Source organism: Amblyraja radiata, chromosome 10, assembly GCF_010909765.2.
Source record: "Amblyraja radiata isolate CabotCenter1 chromosome 10, sAmbRad1.1.pri, whole genome shotgun sequence".
In the NCBI taxonomy this organism is placed as follows: Eukaryota; Metazoa; Chordata; class Chondrichthyes; order Rajiformes; family Rajidae; genus Amblyraja; species Amblyraja radiata.
In genome coordinates, this window is record NC_045965.1 from 12,419,622 (window position 1) to 12,446,933 (window position 27,312).

At 42.8% G+C, this 27,312-nt stretch overlaps 1 protein-coding gene across 1 annotated transcript; it reads right to left on the bottom strand.

The window, feature by feature from the left end:
• tmco1 (transmembrane and coiled-coil domains 1) lies at positions 1-26,701 on the bottom strand. The gene is made up of 7 exons (XM_033028034.1): positions 26,351-26,701; positions 15,552-15,629; positions 11,799-11,858; positions 9,827-9,873; positions 9,241-9,308; positions 2,799-2,943; positions 1-626 (listed from the first exon to the last, which is right to left on the bottom strand). The coding sequence occupies exons 1-7, from the start codon at positions 26,418-26,420 to the stop codon at positions 528-530; spliced, it is 567 nt and encodes a 188-aa protein (XP_032883925.1). The 5' UTR covers positions 26,421-26,701; the 3' UTR covers positions 1-527.
• Between the last annotated feature and the right edge of the window lie 611 nt (positions 26,702-27,312).

Below are 27,312 nucleotides of genomic sequence, written 5' to 3' on the forward strand. Positions count from 1 at the left end.
GAATTTTAACATTGATACTTTTATTAATTCCTGAAAAAAAAAATCTTCTATTGCACAGCTCCATACATCAATGTATTGTTTCAGATAAAAGACAAGGTTTTGTTGAAGTTGTGCATTTTACTGAATCCTTATGCCTTAGAATTTTTTTTTCTACCTTAAACATAATCTGCCTCACAATGCAAACAACTTTCAGATAGCAAACTGTGTATGTGACCTTCCAATGTTTCCAATCCGTCATAAAACTTAAAGTTTACACAGCAGCATTTCAATATCTTAGCATCTAAGAGATATTTCACTTATTACTGGAAAAAAAAGTTAAAATTGCATTTTTAGCTCTAAACAAAAATCGGAACTATAGTTGTAGAAACAAAGAACTGCAGATGCTGGTTTGTACCAAAGATAGACACAAAGGGATGAGTCACGTTTTGGGTTAGGACCAGAGATGCTGCCTGACCCTGTTGAGTTACTTCAGCTCTTTGTGTCTATCTATACCGATAGTTGATATTCAATACCATCTTACAATTCCATCATGAGAATTTGCTTGTTTGAGGTGGGGGTCCCAGGAATCCTCCAGCCTGTTTGGTAGCAGCACGGGAAGGAGCCAGACCCAGCAGTTTCTGTATATTCTGAGAAGCAAAAAAGGAAAATAATAAACCCACAAATTAAGCTAATCTATAAAATATTGCAAAGTGACCATTTGTATCTACCAGCTCAGTTTTTACAGCGTCTTTGTCTGTGAAAGTTACAAGTTCCATGTCAACGGCTTCACTAGGTTGGTACGACACTGCATTACACACAAGGGCCGATGCACCATTGCAGCTTTTTCAGTAGAGATGCTAAACGAGGACTTCATATGCCCTTTTTTGGGAACATCAAATATTCGTTGGTCATACTTGGAAGACCAGGAAAGTTCTGCCTCACTTCCAAGGCAATATTATTTCCCAATAAACACCACTAAATAAAGACTCATTATCGTACAGCTATTTATGGTATCTAGCTTTGATGCATCTAATTTTGTGCAAATTGGCTGCCACATATACAGCACCACAATGATACGCTTCAAAATGCATGTTGGACAGACTAAAATTGGATAAGCTGATATAAATTTACACATTTTTTGTTTTAAAACATTTATGCATGTCAAATACTAAATAGTTATAAAGCAATAAGCTTCAAGCTATAACGCAAGGCACATTTTTTTCAAAAGCTATGTAAAATGTAGTCATCCTCGGTTTGAGAGTCTAAAGTAGTTTCCTCAAGGCACCAGAAATGCTCGGTAACAAGGTAAGCAACATTTAGACATTTTCCCCCTGCTGTTCCAAGGTGCTGAAGAGTACTTAAGTGCCTTTAAAACTTTTGAAATATAAAAACAAAATTGAACAAACCAAGTCATACCGTCAGCGAGTACACGCACAAATATCTCCACTCAATAGCACAAAATCGAAAACAAAAAGGAGCAAAATGAGCACTAAATTTTTACTTAAGCTTTTGAAATGTAAAATACTGAAAATACTACAAACATTAAAATGGTCTAAAAGCATGTAATATTTAAGTGAAACTGTTGTACTATGAGAACGCAGAAATTATTTAGAAAGACCATGAAATGAAGTACCGTATTTCCTGACAATGAAGATGCTATTTTTAACCCGAAAATAAGGCCCGAAAATGTACCTGCGTCTTGGAGGCCGAAGTTAGATTGTTAGCCAAGAAAGAGACTTGGCTATCCCTCAGTACAACGGCTGTAAAACGACAGCACCGCTGGGGGGTGGGGGAGGGGGGAGGGGAAAGAGTTCCTTTCACAGTGTGTGGGGAGTTTGGCCCGGGTCAGGCTCGGGTGGCTGCGAGCAGCCGCCAGGACCGGACAGCGGAACTGCAGCTAGACCCGGGAGCTTGCAGGCGACCTACAGCTGGTCCCGGGGAAGCAAGGAATCTGGGAACTGCAGCCACTCCCGGGACACACAGGTGATCTGGAAACTGCAGAAATCTAATTGAAAAACACGTGAAAACTATGTATTATTAGTATGTATTATTACTGATTTATGTATTATTAGTATGTAATATTACTAATTACTAATTTACTTAGTATGTATTATTACCTTCATTTATTAACTATGGCGATAGATGTGGCCCTATATCTGGGCCACATCTATCGCCATCCGCTCACAAACATGGGTCCTGGTTCTTATGCAAAAAAGGTGGCTGACCCCTGGACTAAACCAAACCCTTGATCCTGTCCCGCCAGCCTTTTTTCAAAATTTAGCAACTCAAAATGGGGGTGTGTCTCCGACGCAGGCACGTCTTCATTGCCGGGAAATACGGTATAACGTTTAACAATTTAAGTTAGTTGTAAATGGGCAAATTCAGAGAAAATGTTGACAGTTAATTTCCAAATGACAATCCCTTATATGGAAGCAATGTGGTCAAATGTTACACATGATTTTATCTACACAGGAGGGTGCCACAGACTAGCATTACATTCATTTTCAATTAATGATTTATTCTAAATTCAGGTAATTATTTTCCTTGCAGTTAGATTTTTATCACAAGTTAATCATTGGCAAAATGGTCTTTCAAACTCAGAAATAGCTTTAAAAAAAAATCAACTTTGCTCTATGTAAAACTGAGTTTAGTTAAGTTTAAGTTTCTTTATTTATATAGCAAAACTGAGTTTAGAGATTAATACCTAGTCAAGTTTTACTTTCCTACACGCTTGGCTGGATGCGAATGTGGACTTTAATTCCTATATTTATTTTCATTGCTTCTGTGTAACATCCACTCCTACAGCCAACAATGCTTACCTGTCGGATTGACATTGTACATAAAATGTACAAGAAAATGAAAGAGCAGTCGGTGTAATCTTCTCCAAGGAGGTTGCGATGGGACAGTCCTTGGATGTATGACAAGGGAACAAACGGGAGCTTTGCAACCACTCGGCCATCAAATCTAGAGGAAAACAATTAGTTTATACAAGATCATAAAAGCTGGAAGTTATAGTTAATGCACATAAAGTGATAAATAAATTACGAGCTAATATTTACTGTTATCATTTAGCAATTTCTGAAAAAAAGAGGACAATATGCATAAATCTGAAAGCAAAATCATGGCAAGAAAGTAATATTGGTAGATTTAATCTTAGGAGACCACTTCATTAAACGAGACCCCAGAGATCTACAATTATTGGCTATAATTAATCCCTTATCAGCTGCATTACTGTGTGCATAAAATAAAAAGATTGAAGAACATACGACTAAAATACATTAGATTGGTATTTCTGTTGAGAAGAACTGAAGACAAATAAAACCTCTGAGAAACACGAGGTAAATCACCTGAAATATCTCTGCCAAAAGCTCCAGTAAAGAAATAAAGCCAGCAGTGATGCTACAATGTATCAATTAATGACTAACTCAGTTAGGACACAGAATGCTGGGAGCAACTCAACAGGTCAGGCAACATCTCTGGAGAACATAGATAGGTGACCTTTTGGGTCAAGAAGGGTCCCGACACAAAAGATAACCTATCCATATTCTCCAGGAATCAGCCTGACCCACTGAGTTACTCCAGCACTTTGCTTCTTTTATAGACCAGCATCTCCAGTTCCTGTTTCTAGCCTGCCAGCTAGCTTAAGCACACACTGTGGACCTCAACTGGCCAACGGAACTGCATTGTTCCCATTTCAACAGTGTCATTTAACATAACTCTGATTGTTCTATGTCAGTGATTGCCTGGAATCCATTTTACATTGTCAGGGACTCAAACATGTGCAAGGATAAGTATGACGTTATCAGATAAGATTCTGAAGCTCAGAAAACGTCAGACGTGCTGACAATAAACTCAATTGGAATGCCATGTTGTGCGAATTGGTAAACAATTTCCAAAATGATTCAGATAAATTCAATTTCAGATTACTAAGCAGCTGAAAGAGCAGCACTATTAAAGATTCAAGAGGTCAATTCCAAGAACAGGTAAATTAAAGACAAAATCTTCTCCACTCAAACTTATTCTACTAAATTATTCTACTTGGGGCAAATTTTGATTGTTTTCTCTGGAATGCTGGAGGTTGCAGGAAGACCTGATAAAAGTATACAAAATTATGAGAGGTATAGATAGGGTGGACAATTAGACCGTTGCTCCCCAGGATGGAAAAATCAAATACTAGAGGGCATAGCATTAAGGTGAGAGGGACAAAGTTTAAAGGAGATATGTAGGGCAGGTATTTTTCTAAACTTTTATTTATTTATTTTAAACGCACAACTGCCAGGATGCACATTGCCAGAGTTGGTGGTTGAGACAGGTACAATAATGGCATTTAAGGCATTGGATAGGCATATGAATACATAGGGAATTGAGGGATGTGGATAATGTGCAGATAGATAAGAGATGGTCTCAGCAACATGTTCGGCACAGACATTGTAGGCCGATGGGACTGTTCTTGTGCTGCACTATGTTCTATGTCATTCTCTTTTAAAATAAGAGCATTCTAAAATAGGTTTTAAAATGCATGATTGTGGCAACTTATGCACTTGTCCACAGAAAAAAAACTATGGGACACAGAGCGCATTCACAAGAACATTTGCTGAAAGAGCCACATCATATTTAGTTTAGAGATGCAGCGCGGAAACAAGCCCTTCAGCCCACTGAGTTCGCACCAACCAGCAATGAAACCAAGCCAATTAGCCTATAAACCTGTACGTCTTTGGAGTGTGGGAGGAAACCGGAGATCCACCCACGCAGGTCGATGAGAACATACAAATTCCTTACAGACAAGCACGCATAGTCATGATCGTACCCGGGTCTCAGGCACTGTAAGGCAGTAACTCTACTGCTGTGCCAGTGTGCCGCCCCTATGCATCTATACCTATTCCTCTGTAGAAAATTGCTAGTTATGTCCACCCTCCCTAGTAAATTCCTGCACATTGAATCTTGGAAGTCAGAAACAAGCTGGGGTCAGAAGAGAGCACATCTTTCCACTTGCTCCAGCCGGGGCATACAGCAGGACTGTCAACTTTACCCAGCCATAGTACAACCCCATTTATTTGGATGAGGTCAAATCTTAAAATGATAAGCAAATTGTTTATTTTTCTAAAAATTCCTCACCTCTAGGCACTTCCATCTTTTCTAAAAATAATTTAATATTTAATTATTGATGTCAATTTGAAATATCCATAACTTACCGAGATATTTAAAATGATTCGCAGGTCTTTTCCCACAGAACCTACGACTGGAGTCTGGTCACCACATGAAGCCTGCTCTGCATTAAGGACTGTCACAGACAGACAACTGGTCAGTCGTCTGCATGTGGGTGAATACCTCATATGCCAAGTTTGAGCCGTGGCAGAGATTTGGCACCACCTGACCACATACGTTCTACAATCAATGCAACACGTGGCTGGCAATCATAATTATTCATTACCCATTCATTTGTCCTGAAGCATTAATTACCCTAAAAACTCACTGTGCAACAATATGTACGTTCCCCAACAGGAAGTGGCTACTGACATATAATGTCATTTAAAGTAATTGACTGGAATGTTCAACTAATGTAAACATTTGGATGTTGTGACTTATCCCTAAATAACAAGTGTGATTTTTCTTCTGTAGTTATACAGAACATTAAATTATAAAGGAATTCAAAACCAACAAAACATCAAGGCAAATATTAGTTCTCAAATGGGTAGATATAATTCCAGTTTTAATACATTACCTTCAAACATGGTTTAAAAATATCGTCTCACAAGAATTCAAACAGTCAAAAGAACATCACAGCAAAAGTAAATTAAGACAAACAATCCTGAACAAAAGGGATTATCCTAAAATGCCAGCTTATGGAGGAATTTCTCATTCTAAAAGACTACTGAGGAAAGAGGGCACTCAAGTACTGATTCTTGACCGCTCCAGTTTTAATTTAATTTTCAAACTTGTGCACAAGTAAAGGTAGCGTTTATTGCCCAACCCTAATTGAACTTAAGATGGTGATTAGCTGCCAACGTGAATCATTACATCACCCCTGGGGAGGGTGGAGTGCTAACAGGTAGAGTTTCAGGATTTATATCCTGCGACATAAATAAGGACAACATGTTTCCAAGTCAGAACAGTGCGCAACTTGAAGTGGACCTACAGATGGGATGAAGAAGGGTCTCGACCCAAAACGTCGCCCATTCCTCATCTCCAGAGATGCTGCCTCACCCTCTGAGTTACTCCAGCATTTTGTGTCTACCTACAGATGGTGGTGTTCCTCTCCCTTGTCCTCCTTGGTCTTTGGAAGTGTCGTTAGAAAATATAGCGCTAATGGCCGCAGTTCATTTTGAAGATGACATACCAGCAAACATAGAGGGAGGAATGAAAGTTTAGGTTGGTTGATGATGCCAGTCAAGCAGACAGACTTTGTCTGAATGGTGCTGAACTCCTTGAGAGCTGTTGCCACTGCCCTCATCTAGACAAGTGAAAAGTATTCCATCACTCTCCTCACTTATGTCTTGTGGATGGTGGAAAGGCCTTGGGCTGTCAGGAGGCAAGTCACTCGCTACAGGGTAACCAGCCTCTGATCACCTCTTGTAGCCGGGATATTTATAAGTTTCTGGTCAATGGTGGCCCACGGGGCAATGGTAATGCTACTGAAAGTCAAGGGTGCTTCAGGTTGGAAATCAGAAAATACAGATAAACTCAGCTGGTCAGGTAGCATTTGTGGAAAGAGACAGTTAATGTTTCAGATCTGAGGCTATTCATCAGTATTGATTTGATTTATTTTCGCTGAGAAGTTGCAAATTGAATTGAATGTGAAATCATCAGCAAACATTCCAAGCTCTGTCCTGTCATGGAAGGAAGGTTATCTTCTTCTTGCGTATGGCGTGCACAGCCTAAAGTTGTAGAAACCAAAACATCACATCTACTTGTGCACGTCGGGTTGATTGCATTAGTCGAAACAGGGTGGACCACGTGAAGGTTGCAATCTCCCACAGGAAGGTTATGAATGTAACAGTTGAAAATAGCTGGTTCTAGGAAACTACACTGAAGAACTCCTGCAGAGATGTGAAAATCAAAAAAACTATAAATGCTAGAAATCTGAATAAATAATAGAAAATACTTTAAAAACCAAAGCACGTCAAGCAATATTTTGGAATGAGAAACAGTTAAAGTTAAAGTCAGATCAAAGACCCTTCTTCATCAGAACCGAGTTTTGTGACAATTTGTTGCAAAATAACCACTGAAATTATAAAAGTTCAAAGGTACCTGGCAACATATTTCTGACAATGAACATAAGAATATTGCAGAAACTGTGCCTCAAATATGACAACTACTTCACACTAAATAATTTTGAGAATAAAATCCTGTTAACAGCTAAACTTAATCATACTGATTTGTACTCATCCATAATTCAATATTGTACACCAACCCAAAGTTTTTCCAGTCAAGAAAAGAGCGTTACTTCTTATAATAACAAGGAACTGCAGATGCTGATTTACACCATAGACAAAAATTGCCAGAGTAACTCAGCAGGACAGGCAGCAATTTTAGGGAACATGGATATATGATGTTTCAGGTCGGAACTGAACGAAAATTTCCAAAAAAGGGTCCCGACCTGAAACGACACCTATCCATTTTCTCCAGAAATGTTGTCCGACCCACTGATTGACTCCAGCATTTTGTGTCTACTAGAATTACACATTGACACCCATGGAAGAAGTTTTACGGTTCGGTAAACGAAAAACAGGAGCTGAAAGGAAGGTCTATTCTGTGCAATAATTAACAAAGCATGATTGTTACCGGCAAATTCAGAACCCGCAGCATCCTACAATATGCAGTGCCAGACATCTGTTTTCCATCCATGAATCCAATTACAAGATATTTGTGTAAGAAGGAATTGCAGACGCTGGTTTAGGCTGAAGATAAGACACAAAAAGCTGGAGTAACTCAGCGGGACAGGCAGCATCTCTGGAGCAAAGGAATGGGTGACGTTTCGGGTCAAGACCCTTCTTCAGACTGGTTAGGGATAAGGGAAACGAGAGATAGATGGTGATGTGGAGAGATAAAGAATAATGAATTAAAAATATGCAAAAAATTAACGATGATAAAGGAAACAGGCCATTGTAAGCTGTTTGTAGGGTGAAAATGAGAAGCTAGTGCAACGGGTTGGGGAGTGATAGTGCCAGGGCAACCTAAAGTGAGATATTTGACATTAGATAATGTCACAATATATTTTAGAAGGACCAATTCAAGATTATAAGAATTATTTGCCAAAGATCCAGCACATTACTAGACTAAGTGGGACCCGTTGGGTCCCATGTTCAAACGGGAGGGCTGGTCTCTCGACGCAATATTCCACCTCTCCGCCGGTGGGGGGGGGGGGGGGCTTTCTGGAGAGCTGGTATGGGTGTTGTTGGCTGCAGGGACTACTGGTCTCCAGAGGGCTAGTATGGACATTGTGGGCCAAATGGATTCTTGGGGTGGCAGCTCAGTCCCTCAAGCCTAATGTGCTGGCAGCTCGTTCACGGCTGGTGGGCTGGCAGTTGACTCACGGCTATTCCTTGAAATTCGATTTCAAGCAGGGTGCAAGGCCACCAAATTCAAGTGCAGTTTCTTGCCTCTTCGAGCAGGGTGCAAGGCCACCAAATTAAAGTGCAGTTTCATACCATTCAAGGAGGGTGCAAGGCCACCAAATTCAAATGCAGTTTCATACCATTTCATGCAGGGTGCAACGAGCCATTAGCAGTGCATGTTTAACTTCACCAACCTAAAGAGCCATTAGCAGTGTATTTTTAACTTCACCAACCCAAAGAGCCATTAGCAGTGCATTTTTACTTCAACCCAACCATATTTTCATTTTCAAATCACATTAAGGGCACTCACAGTTGAGTAGACATGTGTTCAGTGTTATTCAGAGCTCAGAGAGACATGAACCTCTGGCTTCCTCCATCTTGCAGAGACTGAGTGAGGCACACTACTTCCTGGTTTATAGTCCCTCCCCCTCCCCCGCCCTTCAGCAGGGGCAGCAGAGAGAATGGCAAATTATTTTAAAACATTAATATCTCTCTGATTTTCCATCGATGGAAAAAATCCTCCGGTCCTGGAAGGGGGAGGGGGGCTCTGAGCGAGGTGGCCAAAAGTGACGGCCGTAGGTGGCGCCGTTCTCTCGGAAATCGCAGCACTGCGAGCCAAAAGCGGTCAAGATCAGACTTGTAGTAATATAAGATAGATTTCACATCTTAAATGAAGAAAGGTCCAAAGTAACAAAGGAACACTCACATGGAATTAAACATGCCCATCAAAGCCGTGAAACAGAATCCAATAGCAAACATTGACTTCATTCGCACCTGGCACAAGAAAAATGAAAATTGTTAATGAACAATTAATTTCTGAAGAACAGCCGTATATCGGGTTGGAGACTATTTCCACCTTGGTCAGATTAGTTAAATTTGTTCCATATGGAATTTAAGAACTTTCAAACTCCGTACAGGCAGCACACATAGTCAGGGTCGATCCTTAGTGTTTGGCGCTATAAGGCACTAGCTCGACTGCAACGCCACCGTGCCACCCTACAAGTAGTCCCCACTTTACAAGTAACCCACATACCGTGCCTAGATTCACATTAGGCTTTTACATGGAAGGTGATTCATGCTAAATTACAATTTAAAAACGCAACATCACAAAGAACATTTCCTGTGATTTTTCACATTATGACTCATGATATATCTTCCAGTATCGGGGAAGCAGAAGTAACCAACTAAAATGTACAAATTAGCAGAACTGTTCTGAAGGATTTTCTCTAAAAGGAAACCATTGCATTTTGATGTTTGCAATATGAAGTACTTTGAAAGAGAATTCAACTTACCATTGAAAGATCCCGGTTATTATTTTTCAATTTTTCTTCTTGTCGCTCTGAAAACAATGTTAAAAAATAAGCTTATATAGGTTCTTGTAAATTAATATTTGGCTCCATATCATATATCAGCATGTTTTTCTTTTTATCATGTATTTGAACACGGTGGATGGCTCGATTGTAATTGTGTATTGTCTTTCCGCTGACTGGTTTGCACACGACAAAAGCTTCTCACTGTACCACAATTCCAGTAAATGTACCAAATAAATCTTTCTGCGACATTCTCCGGTATTTAAAAAGCCACAACCACCCACTCCCTCCCCCCCAACAAACAAAATCCCGTGTGAAATTATGATAACGAGCGTCTTGCTCTGAACTTAAGAATCACTTCAGCTCGCCCTATTGTCAAAACTTTACTCTTGGTTTCCTGTTTCCTTTATATCTTCTTTTAACAATTTGTCTTATCGCCATCTTCGTTCAAATTACAGAACATACACAATTGGCTAGATAGTGGACTAATAAACTGTGGACGTTATTCCCCAAAAACAAACCTATAAATTATGTTTTCCATAACAGATTCATGCTTCAAAAATCAGCTCTACCTTGGTATCAGAATTAACAGTCAACACTCAACATTTCCTGACCCCATGGCTTTATGAAAGTCTATCTCAAAAAAATCTCAAAGAAAACAAATCTGACCATTGTCACCAGGCTATCTGGCCATGCCATTATTGTTGACTGGAGCCTTTAGAAAAAAAACTAACAATTCCAAATTCCACGCCGTTGCAAAAGGAAAAAGAACAGACTGTGGAGGAAATAAAAACAGATTTCAAAAACTGGAGAAGTGAAATGGGCCAAGGCTATCCAGAGAAAAACGAGTAAGGATTGTGCATTTGTTGTTCTGTACTATTTCACAATTGCTATACTCCTAAGATTGTCAAGTTGTAGCATCACACAAAGAGATCAATCATGGGGCAGATGTCTCACCGTAGAACCAGCAGACCCACATATTTGCTATCTTTTACACATTTACGTGGGCAGAAGCCAAGATTTCTGTGCATTCACTCTACTCCAGATCACCTGAAGCCATCTGTATTGTGCAGCACAGACATCCTTAGACCAAATCTTACGTGCAATGCAACCCCACTGAAACAATTGTGAAGAAACAGCTGGCCATTGAATAATAAGCAGACGTCTAATTTGAAATCATTCAAATCATTCTCATTTCAGAGTTTCTCTACAACTCAATAAATGGATTCATCAGAAACATCATGATACAGAGGCAGAAAAAAAATCGTATTATAAAAAAAAGGAAAGACGGGGGTTCGGGGCTAGAGTTTCAGATTCATAATGACATAATTTCCCTGCAGGATTTTCCATAATAAAGGTCTTTTTAATAGCTATTATATTTATTACTACAGGCTAAAAATACCAGAGTGTAAAGTGCACTCAAGCACCTATGTTTAAAATCATTTCACTTATTTTCTGAAGTCTGACGAAGGGTTCCGACCCGATGCATCACCTACTCCTTTTCTCTAGAGATCCAATGAGTTACTCCAGAATTTTGTGTCTATCTTACTTTATTTTAAGTTTGTTATTAATCACACTAGGTACTTCTTTGTGTATACCAATTAACATTCACAAACATTCAAACTCAATGATGGTTTTGCCACCAGCTCCTCATCACTGTCAAAGTCTTTCCGGAAGGATATCCTGTCACTTATGCTCTGCAAAGGCCTGTGTTGGTTTCTGCCAGTCAGCTGGGATGCAGCCACTAGAGAAGACTGCAACCAAGACCTTGCTAGAAAAAACAAGCTGACAAGCATCAAGTTGAGGTAGCTTGGCGGTCAGAAGATCCTGTCCATTATATTTACTAAACCCAAAAGGTAGCCTTGAGTTTATGTGAAAGGCACTCATTGCTAATATATTATAGGGGAATTCCATCAAAGTAAATAATGTCATGTAACACGCTGCTGATAATTACCTATCTTCTTCTTTTGTTGCTTCCCTGCAGATTCCGTAATGGATTCTTTCTTCTTTTCTACTGTTAAAAGGGAAAAGTAATGAGAAACCAAATTAGTCAAATATCCCCATTGCTCTCGCACTTTACACCATTCACAACTTTTCCCAAATACAAAGCAGTCCATGGGAGTGTTCAGCTGAATCTGTGCAGAGTCAATCATTGTCATGCAGGATCAACAATTGATAGATACTATTTATGTTGCACATGCTAAACTGAGGAGTTGTCTTCCCATCACTTTCAAAGAAACACCTGTTGAGCAACCGGGAGATCAGGTAGGTTTAGGTGGACTGAACGGATGTGTTCAGAGAAACGATCGCCGACCCTGCGCTCAGTCTTGCCGATATACAGGAGTCCACACCTGGAACAGCGGATACAGTACATGAGGCTGGAGGAGGTGCAAGTGAACCTCTGCCTCACCAGAAAAGACTGCTGAATAGACACCTGAAAAGCAGAACTGGTCCTTACCCTTAACTTCTCCTTAGACTCCTCCCACTTCCTCCAAATCCAAGGCGTAGCTGTGGGCACTCGCATGGGCCCCAGCTATGCCTGCCTCTTTGTAGGGTACATTGAACAATCATGTTTTAGGTGTACACTGGCCCTATCCACGAACTCTACCTCTGCTACATTGAGGACTGCATTGTTGCTACTTCCTGCACCCATGCTGAACTCACTGACTTAATCAACTTCACGACTAATTTCCGTCCTTCACTCAAATTCACTTAGACCATCTCCGACAACTCCCCACCGTTTTTAGATCTCACACTCTCCATCACAGGAGACAGACTATCGACTGACATCTATTATAAACGCGCTCTCCATCTTAGCCAACCTGATCGCCCGGTTGCTCAGCACTTCAACTCCCCCTCTCATTTCCACTCTGATCTTTCTGTCCTGGGCCTCCTCCACTGCAAGAGTGAGGCCCAGCGCAAATTGGAGGAACAGCACCTCATATTTCGCTTGGTATACAAAAATGCTGGAGAAACTCAGCGGGTGAGGCAGCATCTATGGAGCGAAGGAAATAGGCAACAACACCTTTTGCTTGGGTTGCTTACACCCCAGCGGTATGAACATTGACTTCTCTAACTTCAAGTAGCCCTTGCTTTCCCTCTCTCTCCATCCCCTCCCCCTTCCCGTTCTCCGACCAGTCTTAATGTCTCCGACTACATTTTATCTCTATACCGCAGACTCCTCTGACATCAGTCCGAAGAAGGATCTCGACCCGAAATGTCACCCATTCCTTCTTTCCAGAGATGCTGCCTGGGCTGCTGTGTTACTCCAGCATTATGTGTCTATCTGCAATTAGGTAGGTTGGAAAATCAGGACTGTACCCCAGTGTATGAATACAGAAGGGAAGACACTATTTCCAAGTTTGGTGGTTTGCACTTTCAAGCTTCTGCCCCGCAGGAGCAGCAGATACAGAAGCTTGATGAATATCCCAGTGAGTGAATAACCTTTCAAGGACCAGCACACTGCAATTGTGAACAACTTATAGGATGAATTGTACCAATTCTGTTCAATAACACTCGTGATGTCAGTCCAGGAAACTTGGAGCAACAATGGTGTGAGAATACAATCAGCATACCAAGTTATTCATATTTGGAGCCTTCAAGACAGAACATCCCTCTATTATAATTACATCAACATTACAGACTTCCCTACCCAAATCTAGGGAGAGGTTAGAATCATCACTTGCTCAGAGTAAAATAAAATTAGCCAAGACCAACTAGAATGAAAGAGTGGTGCAGATAGAAGTGGGGAGGAGAGTTGACAGTAAATTTGAGAGAATAAAATAAGATTAATGTAGGCTTGGAGTAAATGGGTGCCTGAGAAATGAAGCTTATTTCTCTTGCCAACTTTACATATTTATGATGCTAAAATATATTAGATCTGATGTAAATGCAAAAGTAACTGAAGGCAGAAACTAAATAAAAATGCTGGAGGAACTCGGTGGGTCAGCAACATCAGTAGAAGGGAATGGAGAGAAAATTTCTCAGGTCAGCAACTTTCCTCAAGATTGGACAGATGACTTCTGACCATTTCCCTATACAGATGTTATCTGACCCACTGAGGTCTTCCAGCTGTTTGCTTATTGCTCAAGATTCCAACATCTGCAGCCTCGTTTTCTTAGAAATGCAGAAATGTCAATGCATTAGAATATTGGCACTTAATTTATTCAACCTGCTTCACGTAGAGCCACACTTATGATGATAGCGAATAAAAAGACGAGGAAGCAGTTTTCACATTTTATCTTACTTAAGTAGATGCTGCGAAGTATCAGCATTCAATTTATTTGCTTACATCTGCAAGCGCAAACCCATTGAATATGCAATGCACAACTAAGCTATCTTGGAGGCACAAAGCAAAGATAGACACGAAAAGCTGGATCAACTCAGCGAGTCAGGCAGCATCTCTGGGAAAATGGAATAGGTGATGTTTCTGGTCGAAACCCTTCTTCAGACATCAGCCCTTCTTAGCACAAAGCAAAGATTGCCAATAAGGTTACAGCAGAGAAAAGGCTGGAGGTGCGAGATTCAGGAAATTATTAATCCTTCACTCAAAAACTTGCCATAAATTTATGAAATCTATTTACGAGTCAATATGTACAAAGCAAATCCCATCCGGATACATGGAGCATCTTAATTAGTCTCCCATTCCATAGGCTTCTCTGACTTTCACTGTTCCAACCTACTCCTTTTGTCCAAAGATTCTGCCCGATCCAGTTACTCCAACATTTTATGTCTATCTTCGGTGTAAACAGACATCTGCAGTTCCTTCCTACACAAAACCAAACACAAGCTGAAGGAAAAGCATCTCATTTTCCAAATGGCCATAACAATTGTCAAGACTCAATACCGATTTCATCTAGTTCAGTTGCTATGCCTCTCACACAATGTCGTCGCGCCCCCCCCCCCCCCCCCCCCCCCCCCTTAGAATTTTTCATTGTGTAGCATATTTGAAACCTAACTAGTTTTTTTGAGAAAAGATCACCAATCTATAAAATTCACTCCGTTTTCACTCTGCAGACACCATTTGAATTGCTGGGAATTTCCAGCATTCTCTTTTATCTCCAATTTTTAGGAACTGTGCAGGTTGTGCACATTGCAATTATTCAACTTATGGATACCCCTACATACGATCAAGCTCCCATAACTTTACTAAATTCAAAAGCCTGAAGAACCTATGTTCATACGTTTATTATCAAGAACAGCAGAACTAGTTTCCTCTTCCTCTCCACTAGTAAATGTTCTCTTTTGGTCGATCATACATGCTGTTCATTACATGCCATTCATTACAATACTGTAGAGGTGTGGTTACCATAATGGAATGATTTTTGCTTATTTTTCTACCTTCTGCAAAAGCACACTGGGTACCTGGGGAAGGTCTATGGTGATCTGTTCAAGTTCTCCACCTCTGTCATTCATCTCCGATTTACATCACTTTCTAACAGATCCACTGCAATCAATGACCATCACCACCTCTTTCAACCACCAGCACCACAATTATTTGCATCACAATCTGGAGAGATTACCCAATTACAGACTTTAACCACTCCCCCCTCGCTCACTTCTATGCAATTTAAAACATTGTCTTCTAACTGTTCCCAGCTCTCAATAAAGGTCAACTTTAAACATCAACTGTTTCTCTCCCCAACAAATACTGCCTTTGCTGAGTATTTCCAGCATTTTCTATTTTTATTTCCCATTTAATACTTACACTTCTTGCTCTGTTTTTCCACCTCGGCCTTTAGACGTTTATATTTATCAGTTCTGTACACCAGTACCCATGTGATACCTGTTAATAAAAAAGGAACAATTTTATCCCTTTCTGTGGGGCACATCAAGCACTATTCAAAACCAGTGTAAACCGAAGACCCAATAATAAGCAACAGGAAGTAATTCATTTTGCTGTACAAAATAATTTACAGAATCACTGTATTTTGGAGCAGTGGAGGCTATTGGTTCATTCAAGTTGCCAAAATGTTTCCAAAGCTTCAGTGAATAGCTCTGATATCAAGCACAGAAATCCTCACATTTGCTTTATCCAACTACTTATCCATTTACAGAAGAAACAATTCTCTTAATACCCTTGCCACTGGCATAACATTGTGCATGGTTAAAATCAAAAGACACAAAATGCTGGAGTAAATCAGGAGGTCAGGCAACATAGCTGGAGACGGGGAAAGGTGAAGTTTCAAATCAGGACCCTTCTTCAAACTGATTGTAGTTGGGGGGGGGTGAAGCAAAACTGGGAGAGAGGAAGGACAAAGAGTAATAGGTAGACACGGGTGAGGGTAGTTTTGATAAGCATATGATTGTAACAAAGGCCAGAAATTAAAACCAAAGGTGTGAGATGAAAGGATTAAAGGGGTGGGAGATTGCAACCTTCACTTGGTCCACCCTGTTACAACAAATGCAATCAACCTGGCGTGCACAAACAGAAGATCAAACAGAACAAGGTGTTCAAGAAGGAACTGCAGATGCTGGAAAATCGAAGGTACACAAAAATGCTGGAGAAACTCAGCGGGTGCAGCAGCATCTATGGAGCGAAGGAAATAGGCGACGTTTCGGGCCGAAACCCTTCTTCAGACTGATAGGGGGTGGGGGGGGGGGGAGAAGGAAGGAAAAAGGGAGGAGGAGGAGCCCGAGGGCGGGGGGATGGGAGGAGACAGCTCGAGGGTTAAGGAAGGAGAGGAGACAGCAAGGGCTAGCAAAACTGGGAGAATTCAACGTTCATGCCATCCAATTTCCGGTGTTGCTCACTCTGGCAATGGAGGAGACCCAGGACAGAGGTCAGATTGGGAATGGGAGGGGGAGTTGAAGTGCTGAGCCACCGGGAGTTCAGGTAGGTTATTGCGGACTGAGCGGAGGTGTTCGGCGAAACGATCGCCCAACCTCCGCTTAACGATCGCCCAACCTCCGAACAAGTTGTGTACGCAAGAAGAAGAAAGGATTAAAGAGTTGCAAATTGTGAAGCTACTGGAAGGAAGTTATATGCTCCTGCTTCACTTTTGATTACCCTGCTTCAGGAGATCTTTTCCAAACCCCTCCTTCGGCTCTGATAAATGGTCATTAACATAATTTCCTTTTGCATCTATAATATTAACTTCTTGGAATGCACAATTCAGAAATCCTCATCTTTGATATCATATGCCCAGCTACCCCATAGGCTCTGATTACCTGAGTTCAAATATGGGCAGCTAAACGAAAGGTTGCTAAGTGATAATTTGAGCTTTTAATAGGAGATTCTAAATTTGAATATGGAAGATAGGCATTTATTGATGAAGTCATATTTGCTTCTTGTCTAGGTGAGAGAATCGGCCACGGAGTAATAATGCAATTGATGGAAATATTTGTAAAAGCTCAAATTATCACTCAGCAACTTAACCTTTTCATTTAAAGTTAGGATAATTGCACAGCGGATGAGGGCTTATTAAATTAAACGTTGCAATCTGTTTTTTTCTTGCACTTCAGCTAAAATGCCATTAAAAAAACAACTAAAAAAACAGACAAGAAACAGCCATCCCACCTTTTCACCCAAATGTTTCATATTTTCCTCTTTTAAATGTCTCATTTAAAAAGTCACATTTAAATGGGTGACAACATTCTGGGAAGGCAACTTTATTTCATTTCTTCATATATCCTAGATATTCTATTTATAGTGTTACTATTGAAAAGTACATAATAGATCATGTCACTGTAATTTAAATGCTTAAGCTTTGGAAGAATTTCTAGGTAGGCACATGATATGCATTGAATGGAGGGATGTGGATCGCATCCAGGCAGAGGAAGTTAATTTAGCATCATGTGGGCAGAACGACTATACGTTCTGTGCGAAACTATGATTGGCTTTGCCTTAGGACTAATAACAAGAACTTCAGCATTATTATAAAAATTAAAGTAATAATGAATTTGTTCCACACTAGTTTAATTGCATTCCCAATTTCACCCAATCCGAAACATCTGTCCATTTATCTCAGCAAATGTTGCCTAATCCGCTGATTGTCTCGAGCACTTTGTTCTTTCCTCATAATTCCAGCATCTGCAGACTCTTGTGCAGGGGCCTCCAAACTTTTCAGCATGAGGGCCACATTATGCGCATCCCTCTGCAATTGGATCCTCGACTTCCTCATCCAGACCAGTCTGTTCGAATTGGTGGAAACACTTCATCCTCAGTAACAATGAGTATGGGAGCACCTCAAGGCAGCGTGCTCAGCCCCCTGCTTTACTCACTCTATATCCATGACTGCGTAGACGGACATAGTGGGAACTCCATCATCAAGTTCGCCGACGACACCACTGTTGTTGGACGAATCACAGATGGGGACGAGTCAGAGTATAGAAGTGAGATCGACCGACTGACCAGATGGTGCCAGCACAACAACCTGCCTCTCAATATCAGTAAGACCAAGTAACTGTTTGTGGACTTTGGTAGGGCAAGGATGAGGACCCACAATCTTGTTCACATCAATGGTGGAGAGGGTCAAAAACTTTAAATTCCTGGGCGTGCATTTTTTCGAAGATCTTTCCTGGACCCTGCACACCGATGCAATTATAAAGAAGGCACATCAGCGACACTACTTCCTGAGAAGATTACGGAGATTTGGCATGTCGAAGAGGATTCTCCTAAACTTCTACAGGTGCACAGTAGAGAGCATTCTGACTGGTTGCATCGTGGCCTGGTTCAGCAACTTGAACGTCCAGGAGCGAAAAAGACTACAAAAAGTTGTGACCACTGCCCTTTCCATCACCGGCTTTGACCCCCTCCCCACCGTCTAAAGTAGTCGTTGCCTCACAGAGGTATGTTGTACCAAAAATGGACAAACGTCTACAAGCAAATCGCTTCAAATTTGGAATGCTCAGGCTTCAAAAATTTATAAAACTCAATCAGATTTCCTTCTTTATGCTTGTGTCAGTCCGTCATCTGCCTGAAGATCATCTGAAACTGACTTGGGAGATTTTCAACATTACAATCGAATGGATTTTGAAAGAGCCTGATTTCATTTGCTTTGGCAACAAGGTCAGAAAATAGCTCCTGAAATTGTTTCTTAAATCCTAAAATTACTTCATTTGCAAATAAGGAAGGAAATTCTTCTTCACTTTCTTCATTAAATTCTTCACAACATGGGAAAAGAGCCAAATATGAACTTTCAACTGGCCTTCAAGTAGCATCAGTTTTGCTCTGAACACCTTGACATGAGCAAAAAAGTCACAGATCAAATTTGTTTCCACTTGAAGCTTCAAATTCAATTGATTCATATGGCTTGCTACATCTGCAAAGAATTGTGAATAGAAGAAAATAAGCTGTGGCTATGATTGGCAGAGAAGGAATGGAGGAGAGTGTGGTTCTACTAAAGTGGACAACACGAGAGACATTGAAGGGAGATCTCATTTCATATGCTGTAGGCAGCCTGTGAACACTGAGGTGGGGTTGATCACCTTATCACAATATTAAAGATGTCATTAGTGATTTGGTTCAAAGGTATGGCAGAAACCTAATTAGAAAGATACAAACCTAAAATTTAAGGTCAAAGCACCAAATGTAGGAAGAACTCAGTGGGTGAGGCAGAATCTGTGGAGGAAAGGTCAGGTGATGAGAGAGGGATATAGGTGAACCGGGTTGGAGGGGAGGGGAATGAGGGGGATAAAAGGGGAATGAGGGACTCAGGTTCATCTCACCTTTATTCCTCCTTTTGCCTCTCCCCTGTCCTCTTCAATTACTTGTCTTAATGACTACAGGCCTGTCGCACTGACCTCTGTAGTCATGAAGACACTTGAAAGGCTTGTGCTGGCCAAGCTGAAAAATATCACAAACTCCCTGCTGGACCCTCTGCAGTTTGCATATCGGGCCAATAGATCTGTGGATGATGCAGTCAACCTGGGCCTGCACTTCATCCTGCAGCACCTAGGCCGCCAGGGGACCTATGCGAGGATCCTCTTTGTTGATTTTAGCTCTGCATTCAACACCATTGTGCCAGAGCTACTACACTCCAAACTTTCCGAGTTGACTGTGCCTGAACCCCTCTGTCAGTAGGTCACCAACTTCCTGACAGACAGGAAGCAGCATGTGAGGCTGGGAAAGCACATCTCGGAGCCGCAAACACTCAGCATAGGAGCACCGCAAGGCTGCGTACTCTCTCCTCTCCTCTACTCTCTCTACACCAACGACTGCACCTCCACAGACCCCTTTGTCAAGCTTCTCAAGTTTGCGGACGACACAACCCTGATTGGACTGATCCAGGATGGGGAGGAATCTGCCTACAGACAGAGAGTGTCACAGCTGGAGTCCTGGTGCCGTAGCAACAACCTAGAGCTCAATGCTCTTAAGACAGTGGACAGTGGAGACTCCCCCTCCCCTCACCATCAACAACACCACAGTCACATCTGTGGAGTCTTTTAAGTTCCTGGGAACCATCATCTCCAAGGACCTTAAGTGGGGGACTACCTTCGACTCCAGTCAAAAAGGCACAACAGAGGATGTACTTCCTGCGGCAGCTGAGGAAGCACAATCTGCCACAGGCAATGATGGTCCCATTCTACACGGCCATCGTAGAGTCTGTTCTCACCTTCTCTCATGGTCTGGTTTGGATCAGCCACCAAGCACGACACCTGGAGGCTGCAGCGAATCGTCCGATCCGCAGAGAAAATTATTGGCTGCCATCTTCCCTCCATTAATGAACTGTACACTGCAAGGGCCAGGAAGCCAGCGGGCAAGATCATCTCTGGCCCCTCTCACCCTGGCCACAAACTCTTTGAATCACTTCCCTCTGGAAGGCGACGCCGGACTGTCAAAGCTGCCACAGCCAGACATAAAAACAGTTTTTATCCACGAGTAGTTGCTCTACTCAAAAGCCAAAAACGTGTAGCCTCCCTTTGATCTGGTATTTTGTTGGTTCACATGCTTGATCAATGGTGTTTTATCAATAATGTTTTATTATTATTAATGTTTAGTGGTTTCTGAGTCATTTGTAACTGTCACTGTATGTCATGTTGTTACTTGTGGGCATAGCACCAAGGTAAATTCCATGTATGTGAATACTTGGCCAATAAACTTACTTACTTATATACCTCTCTAGCTTTACATTTCACACCTCGTTTCCTTATCTGACATTACTCCCGAATAGTCTACCAGGGACTATACTGGGAGTTAGGACTGCACCGATCAGCGATCCCCTAGAAAACCGAGCTGGATCCAGTGCCTCCCCCGCACGCCGGCTGCAAGGCTGGGCCGACACGTCTGGCCGCCCCCGGACAGGGACGGGGACAGCCCAGCAGCAACTCAACCGCACCCGTAGCACCGGAGACCTGGGTCCCAACCTAACGCAGCAGCACGATCCCGCTCACTCACCAGATGAAATGAAAGTCTGATATCAGCAGATCAGCAATGTTTATGGTGAGTGCCCGATGACCTGGGCATGCGCAGTCGGAATACCGAACTCGCTTACAGCCCGCCGCATGGGACGTGTTAAGAGCTTGCTGTGGGCCGGATAAAATCTCGTGGCGGGCCGAATGTGGCCTGCAGGCCATAGTTTGGAGACCCCTTCTCTTGTGCAACAATTAAATCTGTGTTTGCTGCAGCTTTACAAACACATAAGTTATGACAACAAAAAACTCTTTACTCTTTTCCCTGAGTGCTCGCACAAAGTCAAGAATGCCTTGCTTCTCCTTCATCCAGGGTTTTGTTTTAGTTATGAATATGGACAGAGAGGGCCCACGTGTTAAAATGCTCAATTGGGGCAAGGCCAACTTTGAGGATATGAGAGAAAGTCTCGCTCAAGTTGATTGGTTGTTTGAGGGGAAAGAAACATCATCCAAGTGGGATGTTTTTAAAAGTGTACTGACTAGAGCTCAGGATATGCACGTCCCTGTTAGAAGGGCAAAGCAGGCAAATGTAAGGAAGCTTGGCTGATGAGGGAAATTGGGGATAGACACAAAATGCTGGAGTAACTCAGCGGGACAGGCAGCATCTCTGGAAGAAGGAATGGGTGATGTTTCGAGTCGAGACCCTTCTTCAGAGGGAAATTGAGGCATTGGTCAAGAATAAGAAGGAGGCATGGGACAGGTATAGGCAGCTGGGATCAAGTGTATCCCTGGAGGAGTTTCAGGAACTAAGGAGCAAAGTAAAAAAGGAAATCAGATGGGCATAAAAAGGCCAGAGGATAGTTCTGCCAGATAGCATTAAGGCCAATCCCAGGAGATTTTATAAATGCATAAGGGGAGATAACAGGAGAACTAGAGAACTGGAGGCACAGGAGATGGGCAAGGTCCTCAATGAGTATTTTGCCTCTGTATTTACCGAGGAGAAAGACGGGACGGAGGAACTAGGGGCAGTCAATGGAAGTGTCTTGAGAGCAGTCAGTGTTACGGTCGAAGAGGTGCTGAAGGTACTATCGTGTATGAAGGTAGACAAATTTCCAGGGTATGATCAGATATATCCGAGGACATTGTGGGAAACTAGAGGAAACTGTGGGAACCTTGGTTGAAATTTACAAGTCGTCTTTAAATACATGAGGTGCCAGAAGACTGGAGGTTGGCAAATGTTGTACTTCTATTCAAGAAGGGCTGCAGGGAAAATGCTGAGAACCCTAGTAGGCCAGTGAGCTTAACATCTGTAGTTGGAAAGTTACTAGAGTATGCTGAGGGATAGGATATCCAGGCATTTAGACGAACAAGGGCTGATTAGGGATAGTCAGCATGGCTTAGTAGGTGGGAGATCGTGACTCATAAATCTGATTTGAGTTTTTTGAAGACGTGACCAAGAAGGGCGATGAGGGCAGAGCTGTAGATGTTGTGTATATATAGACTTCAGCAAAGCATTCAATAAGGTTCTGCATGGTAGGCTGCTCTGGAAGGTTAGATCGCATGAATAGCTGAATGGATAGAAAATTGGCTTCATGGAAGGAAGCAGAGGGTGATGGTGGAACGTTGCTGCTTGGACTGGAGCCTTTGACTAGTGTGTGCCTCAGGGTTCAACGCTGGGCCTGATACTGTTTGTCATCAATTTGAATGAACATACACGTCAAGATTAGCAAGTTTGCAGATCATACAAAAGTGGGTGAAAACACCCTCTCACCCAAAGATCTTTGACCGGAGCTCGGCTCTATGATCTTTGCTCTTAACGTCCACTCTATCTTGGCTTTTCACAATGTGGTAAGTTTCAATGATTTCACCCCTCATGCAGCCATCAAATGCTCCTCATAGGTTCACCCAGTCATCCCCAGGATGATTCTCATAAACCTCACACCCTCCCTCAAATATGGGGCCTAAAACTGCTCAAAATATTTCAAAGCCAAAAGGATACAGGCCACACACAGGAAAGTGGGACGAGTGTAGCTGGGGCATGTTGGCTGGTTGTGGGTAGGTTGGGCCAAAGGGCCTGTATCACTCTATGATGGGCTCACTAGGAGAGGGGTGGTTATATTATTAGAAAAGGAGCTTTCTTTTTGCTGTTTTCACCGAGGTTCCACATGCTCTAAAAGACATGGAGACAAACGTCTATTCTCCCATTCTCCATTTAGAGCAATCCGCGACTGGGATTCCCACAAGTCAATGCGTATGGTCCATTTTTTTTTAAAGGACATTCTGAAAGCAAACGTTTATGCATTTTCTCTCTCCATATCGCTTTCCGTAGCTGAGCTCCGAGTATAGAGTGTTCATTTCAGGAGTTTGGTTTCAGGAAAGCAAATGATGTAGCCCAGTGAAATTAGAGCCTCAATGCTAGCCTGGGAGAGAACGCTGACGTTGAAAGCTTTTATCCTCGGTAGGAAGGCCCTTAATAGTATAGTACTGAGTATCCCCACCTGTCATATGGGAGATTGGGGTTCAATTCCCCACCGGGGAGGATATTTGAGGGCGGCACAGCTGGTAAAGCTGCTGCATCACATTGCCAGAGACCTGGGTTCAATCCTGACCATGGGTAGTTTGTGGAGTTTGCATGTTTCCCCTGTGACCCCACGGGTTTCCTCTGAGTGCTCTCAGTTTCCTCCCACATCGCAAAGACTTGGGGGTTTGTAGGTTAAATGGCCTCTGTAAATTGTCCCGTGCATAGGGGGTAAATGCAAAAGTAGGATAACATAGAACTAGTGTGAACGGATAATCGATGGTCAGCTTAGACTTGTGGACCGAAGGGCCTGTCTCCAGGCAGTATCACGTAATCACTCAAAGGTAGACACAAAATGATGGAGTAACTCAGTGGAACAGGCAGCATCTCTGGAGAAAAGGAACAGGTGACATTTCGGGTCGAGACCCTTCTTCAGAACTTCATCTCGACCGGAAACGTCATTCATTCCTTCTCTCCAGAGATGCTGCCTGTCCCGCCGAGTTACTCCAGCATTGTGTCTACCTTCGATTTAAACCAGCATCTACAGTTCTTTCCTGCACATGTAATCACTCAATCCTGCCAATGCGATTGGAGAAATTTGCCTTAAGAGCACTGATCTATCTCTTACGTAAGGCAAGGGGTATAGAAAGGTAAAAAAACACATACCTTCAGATTCAGGACAATTTCTTCCCAACTATTATCTAGCAACTGAACAGTAATAATAATAATAATAATAAATTTTATTTATGGGCGCCTTTCAAGAGTCTCAAGGACACCTTACAAAAATTTAGCAGGTAGAGGAAAAATATGTAAGGGGAATGAAATAAATAGTAGAGACATGACTAGTACACAAAGTAAAGACAGAATTCAATACAAAACACAATATGAGGCAATTAATGCACAGATGAAAAGGGAGGGGGACATGGGGCTAAGGATAGGCAGAGGTGAAGAGATGGGTCTTGAGGCGGGACTGGAAGATGGTGAGGGACACGGAATTGCGGATCGGTTGGGGGAGGGAGTTCCAGAGCCTGGGAGCTGCCCTGGAGAAGGCTCTGTCCCCAAAACTGCAGAGGTTGGACTTGTGGACGGAGAGGAGACCGGCTGATGTGGATCTGAGGGACCGTGAGGGTTGGTAGGGGGAGAGGAGGTCAGTGAGATATGGGGGGGGCCAGATGGTGGAGGGCTTTGTAGGTGAGGATTAGGATTTTGTAGGTGATCCGGTGGGAGATGGGAAGCCAGTGAAGTTGTTTGAGGACTGGAGTGATGTGATGCCAGGATTTGGTGTGGGTGATGAGTCGGGCGGCTGCGTTCTGAACCAGTTGGAGTCGGTTGATGTAGGTGGAGCTGATGCCAAGGAGAAGTGAGTTGCAATAGTCCAGTCGGGAGGAGATGAAGGCATGGATGAGTCTTTCAGCAGCGGGAGGTGCTCTCTGGCAAGTCCTCTCACCAGCTAGAGTGCAATCCTTACCTCCCATCTATCTCGTTGGAGACCATTGAACTATGTTTAATCAGACTTCAATGTTATATCTTACACTGAATGTAATGTGCCCTTTATTTGTACATTGTGGACAGCCTGATTGTAATCGTGTATAGGGGGGGTTACACACAAGGTCACTGGGTCATAGGGCTTGACGCACGGAGCCGCACAATCCATCTGGAGGACATACGTAACTTCCGGTATATGTTATTAATGCTAGAAACGCGTACTTTCCTACTTGTTAAAAACCGCCAAAATGTTAAATTTTTGCGCTGAAAAAAATTGTGGGAGTCGGGGTAAGTGTGAGGGATATGTACCCAACTTCAGAATTCCAAAAGTGAAGCGAAATGAAGGTAAAGAGAAGCGAGAGCTGAAGGGACAACAGCAGCTAAAGTGCTTGGTAAACATTGGCTGTGCATATATCGGAATTGAAAACATTGTGAATTATCGCGTTTGCTCACTGCATTTCATCAAGTAAGGCATTATTTGTGTTTTTTCTTGATTCCTTTGGTATCTAAAAAGTCTCAGAAGTGATAAATCTGGCTGTAAAATTTTCTTCAGATGCGTTTTCATTTTGTATGTAAAAACCCACGAGAACCATGGGCGATTAAAAAAATTTACAGCCAGATTTATCACTTCTGAAACTTTTTAGATGCCAAAGGAATCAAGAAAAAACACAAATAATGCCTTAGTTGGTGAAATGCAGTGAGCAAACGGTCAATGTTCGCCAAGCACTCTGTCTGTTGTTGTCCCTTCAGCTCTCGCTTCTATCTAACGTCATTTCTCCTCACTTTTGGAATTCTGAAGTTGGCTAAATGTCTCACAAGCTTATCCTGATTTCCATAATTATTTACAGCGCAAAATTTGACAATTTCGGTGGGTTTTAACGGGCCCGCTACGCTGGAAACAATGGTAAGTGCCTACCTGCAGTTCATCGCGTGTAATCCACTTGGAGTAGCGTAGCAACAGTACGGGTTATGGGTCGTGACCCGACTGCCGTGAAACCTCCCTATAGTCACTAACTAGAGAGCGGTGCTGGCCTACCTCATTGGAGACCCTCTCTCAGACCTTCTGGCTATCTTTATCAGACCTTATCTTACACTAACCATTATTCCTTTTATCCTGTATTTGTACACTATGGACGGCTCGATTGTAATCACGTATACCGGGACGACGACGGGCCCAGGCTCCCCCACCCCCTTATCTAAACTCCTCTCACCTTCGGCCAGGAGCGCGGTGCAGACGGAGATGAAGACGATGAGGATGGTGTCGGCGCACATGGTGCTCATGGCTACGGCCGGCCGACCGGCCGGGAGCGGGGACTCCAGGAATGAGGAGCGAGGAGCGGGGACTGAAGAGCGAGGAGTGGGCTCGAGCTCGGGCTCCGTGTCGTCGCCTCACACCTCACACCAGCGCGGGCGCCACCAACCAACGGCCGAGCGCGCAGCGACTCATGGGAGCCGGAGCCGGGCGATAAATCAAGCTCATTTCCCCGCACTTTTTTTTACATTGGACACCAAACCGTGCATTCCCGTGAAGACAGGGGAAAAAAACACGGATGATTTTTGGTGAGGGTGAGCGGCCGGTTGACATGTTTCTCTCTCTCTCTCTCTCACCGTGGTGACGGCGCGCGCGCGCGCGCTCGAGCGGACGGACGGCAGCGATGGCGGCGGCGGCAGCAGCAGCGTCCTCTGTGTCACCCTCATCTGTTTGGGTAATTCAAGCACGAATCCCTGCGAATAGTCAGCGGGCCAGGCAGTGTTGTTGACGAGGGAATAACAGTCAGCGATTCGGGTCGACTGACCCCCTCCCCCCTCCCGAGCCACAAGACATAAAGAGAAGAATTAGGCCATTCAATCGTGGCTGAACTATCTTTCCCTCTCAACCCCATTCTCCCTGTGACGCCCTTATTCGTCAAGAATATTAAAAAAAAGACGCAACGTGCTGGAGTAACTCAGTGAGTCGGGCAGCTTCTCTGGAGAACATGGATAGGTGATGTTTCAGGTCTAGTAGACCCTTCTCAATCTACGCGTTAAAAATAACCCAAATTACTTGGCCTCCACAGCTGTCTGTGGCAATGAATGCACAGATTCACCACCCTCTAACTAAATAAATTCCTCCTCATGTCCAGTCTAAAGGTACGTCCTTTTATTCTGAGACTACACCCACTGGTACTACACT

Excerpts from the sequence above, each read along its gene's own strand:
- tmco1 (XM_033028034.1), bottom strand. The coding sequence starts at position 26,420 with ATGAGCACCATGTGCGCCGACACCATCCTCATCGTCTTCATCTCCGTC. Across the intron at positions 9,874-11,798 it reads GCAACAAAAGAAGAAGATAG|AGCGACAAGAAGAAAAATTG; the intron begins GTAATTATCAGC and ends CATTGTTTTCAG. Across the intron at positions 9,309-9,826 it reads ATAACCGGGATCTTTCAATG|GTGCGAATGAAGTCAATGTT; the intron begins GTAAGTTGAATT and ends TTCTTGTGCCAG.